Source organism: Lottia gigantea, assembly GCF_000327385.1.
Source record: "Lottia gigantea unplaced genomic scaffold LOTGIsca_763, whole genome shotgun sequence".
Classification (NCBI taxonomy): Eukaryota; Metazoa; Mollusca; class Gastropoda; family Lottiidae; genus Lottia; species Lottia gigantea.
The window spans coordinates 24,092-28,748 of NW_008710544.1; the positions used below are offsets into that span (position 1 = coordinate 24,092).

Below are 4,657 nucleotides of genomic sequence, written 5' to 3' on the forward strand. Positions count from 1 at the left end.
TTTTACTATTACTATTACTATTATTATTATTATTACTATTATTATTATTACTATTATTATTATTATTACTATTACTATTATTACTATTATTATTATTATTATTATTATTATTATTATTATAGTAGTATAAGAGCTCATAGATTGTTCGGATTTTTCCACATTCCATTTCATTTCATGGGAAAAATCCAACCAATCTATGAGCTCCCAAAAAAACATGACCTACATTACTATTACTATTACTATTACTATTATTATTATTACTATTATTATTATTATTATTATTATTATATTATTATTATTATTATTATTATTATAGTAGTATAAGAGCTCATAGATTGTTCGGATTTTTCCACATTCCATTTCATTTCATGGGAAAAATCCAACCAATCTATGAGCTCCCAAAAAAACAAGACCTAAATTTCCCACATTTCATAAATTCTTACAGCAAAAACACTACATTTCATAAAACATCCTAAATTCCCTACATTTCATACACCAAAAAAACACCTTCAATCAATTTCCTACATTCCATCAAAAAAAGCATATTAAAAATACTTTTATAAAAAATAACATCCTTGTCTCGCTTAACTTCCGGTTTTTAATAGCCTCGTTTTAAATAATGTTATTTTTAGTCTAGAAATGGGAGATAACTCTTTTTTGGATAACAAAAAACAGACTAAATTAATTCATTTAAAAATAGGATGAGTTTAATTCTAAAACACAAACAACACAGATTCGAAGATTATTCGGGCGACGGTATCTTTTTTATTATTTTCCCTAGGTAAAACAATAATTCCAAAAGTAGCTAGCTTTGTTTCAAATAACAAATCACTTCTTTCAACCGGAGCGAAAGCCATCGGCTCAATCGCGGAAGCGGGAAAGAGTATAAGCGATACAGTGAAACAATCTAACGAGTTGAAAGAATTAGAGCTAATAAGAGAACTTCGAAACAGGAGATTAGAAGAAAGGAAAGGAAAAGGTTTTAAAGTTATAGGATAAAAATGATTGTCGCTCACGCTCCAAAAACCTATTTCGGTTCAGGAGATATACAAAAATCATTGGGTTCTCTTCCTGGATTTCCATGGGCAAAATATCCCGGAGAAAAACATCTTCCCGGTCACAATTACACCGGTCCAGGTACTAGGTTAAATCTGCGATTGGACGAAAACGATAAACCCAAACCAGGCGAAGAACCAGTCAATAGAGTTGACGCCGCTGCGCTTAAACACGACATACTATACAGAAATAAAGACATAAACTTCAGACACGAAGCAGACAGACAAATGATAATCGAACTTGAAAATATTCCAAATCCAACTTTCAAAGAGAGAATGGAAAGAACATTAATTATAAAACTCTTGAAAGCAAAGATAAAATTAGGCATGGGATTGGCGGATGAAATTCATAAAGAATTTAGAAAAACTAAAAACTTTTTAAAAGTAAAAGTGTTTGAAAAAGATGAAATATGGTCAGCCGATTTAATTCATATGCCAGTCGAAAGAGGATTTAAATATTGCTTAACAGTTATAGATTTATATACGAGATATGTATGGGTTATTCCTCTCAAAAACAAAACAGGTTTATCAGTCAAATACGCATTAAAAACAATAATGAAACAATCCAACAGACGACTTCAAAAGTTATGGGTAGATAAAGGAAGCGAATTTTATAACAAAATTATGAAATCACTGGGATTTGAAATTTACAGCACGCATAACGAAGGTAAAGCTGTAGTTATTGAGAGATATAATAGAACTCTAAAAAATAAATTATTCAAAAAGTTCACGGAATTGAAATCTCAAAAATGGCTTAAAATATTACCAGAGGTTGTAGATGAATACAATAACAAAATTCATTCATCTATAGATGTCACACCAACACAAGCCTCGATTAATCCAAATATTATAAAGTCAATTAACGCGCAACATAACTACGAAAATGAAATAAATAATTTAAATATTAAACCGAAATTTAAAGTAGGAGATCGCGTTCGTATTTTCAAATATAAAAGCAAATTCGAAAAAGGTTACGTTGGATACTGGACAAACGAAATATTTATCGTTGATAAAGTAAACACCACATCACCTCCGACATATGAATTAATCGATCAAGACAAAGAACAAATCATAGGAAGGTTTTATCAAAACGAACTTCAAAAAACCGACTTTTAAAAATGAATGAATTTCTCGATAAATATGGAACCGATACAACCACAAACTTTCAACTTATGAAATGGGCGAATGAGTTAAATATATCACCGTTTTATTATTGTATGAGAGATGAAATAAATGATCTGAAATATTAGAAAGGTAAATTTTACGCTATAACAAATATACATACTTCCGATCAAAAAGGAGTTCATCATTCTGCTTTGTACAAAGACTCTGACTTTTATTTCTTCGAATCCTATGGATTAGAACCCACTGAAGAGATAATCTAATGACTAATAAACCAATCAAATGTTCAACATTTCAATTTCAATTACCGGGTCAAAAGTTTTGTGGGCAACTTTCACTATGGGTTTTATATCAGTTGAGTTTAGGAAAACAGTTCGAAGAAATTGTAATAAATTTAACTCAATAAAAATTGCGAACAAGTTTGGATTAGGTTCTTTGTCTTTAGAAACCAAAAAACCTAACAGTACAACATGGATAAATAAAGCGAAACCTTACTTTGTGGATCAAATCGGAGACACTCTTCAAGGTGATTTAGATATGAACAATTTTAGCATAACTAATTTAAAGTCTCCGGAAAACGATAATGATTCACAAGAAATATTTACGGGAACAAATAAATTCAATTGAAGTAAATAAAAACCATTTAGAAGATAAAATAAATAATGTGAAAAGATTCTTCAAACGTCAACTAAATAATAAAAATGTTGTTAATGCTACAACAAGAGGTACAAAGATTAATAAGTTTTATTCAAAAAGAATTGGTCAACGTAGCGAATAAAACTGAGTTACAAAATTTAATTTCATTAATATCTAAATTAGAGGATAAGATTGCAAAACAAAAATTAGACATTCAACAATTGATAGATAACATTCCAGATGAAAATGAAGATACGTTTCAACAGGAATTAAATGCTCTGGAAACTAAACTTAACAGTGAATTACAAAAAGAACTAACAAATATTAAAAAACAAATACAAAACATAGATGATAGCGAAATCAAAACCTATATTCAACAACAAATACAAAACATAGATGATAGCGAAATCAAAAACTATATTCATCAACAAATACAGAACATTGATGATAGTGTTATTCAACAACAGATAACCACTATTAATAACCTAGTTTTAAAACAGGACAAAAATATACTCGCATTAGAAAAAAAGTTTCTCAAGAAAGAATCATATTATTTTAAACTTCCATTTCAAAATTTGAGTGATGAAGATGTTTCTATTACTGATAATATTGATAGATCAAAAGGCTATGAATATAAAAAATATGGATTTACAGTAAATATTAGAGTATATTCTACTCCACATATTGATCAATTCCCCAAAAATATTTTTGATTCAGAGGTGGATGATTATCGTCCAAAACTTTTTAGTTTCCAAGGAAAACTTATAATTGAAATAACTTTCCCTTTTTTCAGGTAAAAGTTGATTCATTATTCTTCAGACAAAATTTTCTAATATCTAATAAAAGACGTCTATTTAACGCTCGTAAAATTAACGACGAAAACACCAAGGTTAATCACTTATATGAAATTAAAACGAGTGGAAAATATATAGATAGGTTTAGAATGTTAATCATACCAGATAATGAAGAAGATTTTCTTACTCTGAGTGATTTTGATATGATAATGGAGACGGAAACTCCACCATCAATGAATATTATTAGAAATCCAGAACCACAAACAAAAGATATAAGCAGTTATCAGTTTTTACGAGCAACAGACTTTGAATACGTAAAACTATATTTTGTTGATAATGATATATTTACCTCAATTGATATTCATAAAAGTCAACAAAAACAAACATTTTTAATAAGAGATGATTCATATGTTAATATATCAATCTCTATTAAAAAACCAAAATTTTCAGTTCATCTGAATAAGATTAATGATTCGAAAGAACAAATATCGTTAGTAACTGTAAAAGTTGTTATTAATAAACACCTAGATGCTTTATCAGAAGTTCACTTAATTTAATTACCTAAAAAATGGAACTCGAAAGTAGACAAAAATACATGATAGAAAAACAAAACGAACTAAAAGAAAAACTAAAACAATTCAACAAATTCAGAAAAACATAGAGTAAAATCGATTCTGTTTTCAAAACATTAAGTACAGTTTTAACAGTAGGAATAACGGTGGCAACAGCCGTAACCGGTGGATTAATGCTTCCAATAATTGTCCCAACTGTATTATCCGCGTTCACTGCCGTTCAAACTTCATCTTGTGGTTTGATTACTTTAGGTTTTACATCAAAACAGAAAGCTCATTATAAAAGGAAAACAGAAATTTTAAATACATATCTTAATAAATTGTTTATATTTTTCGAAAGATCGAGAGAAGACAAGAACATAACAGTTGAAGAATTAGAAAAATTCAATGAAATTTTAGATAAATTTGATGTAGAAATATCATCAATAAAAGTTAAAAATTCCTAGTTAAAAATAGTTGCTTTAAAAATATTTGCTTA

At 28.4% G+C, this 4,657-nt stretch overlaps 1 protein-coding gene across 1 annotated transcript; it reads left to right on the forward strand.

Moving 5' to 3' along the window:
• Positions 1 to 2,878: 2,878 nt before the first annotated feature.
• Positions 2,879 to 4,164, forward strand: LOTGIDRAFT_176105 (hypothetical protein; the record flags this gene model as incomplete). Its single annotated transcript, XM_009066450.1, has 3 exons — positions 2,879 to 3,466; positions 3,531 to 3,532; positions 3,633 to 4,164. 3 exons carry the CDS (start codon positions 2,879 to 2,881, stop codon positions 4,162 to 4,164), a joined length of 1,122 nt encoding a protein of 373 aa, XP_009064698.1.
• Between the last annotated feature and the right edge of the window lie 493 nt (positions 4,165 to 4,657).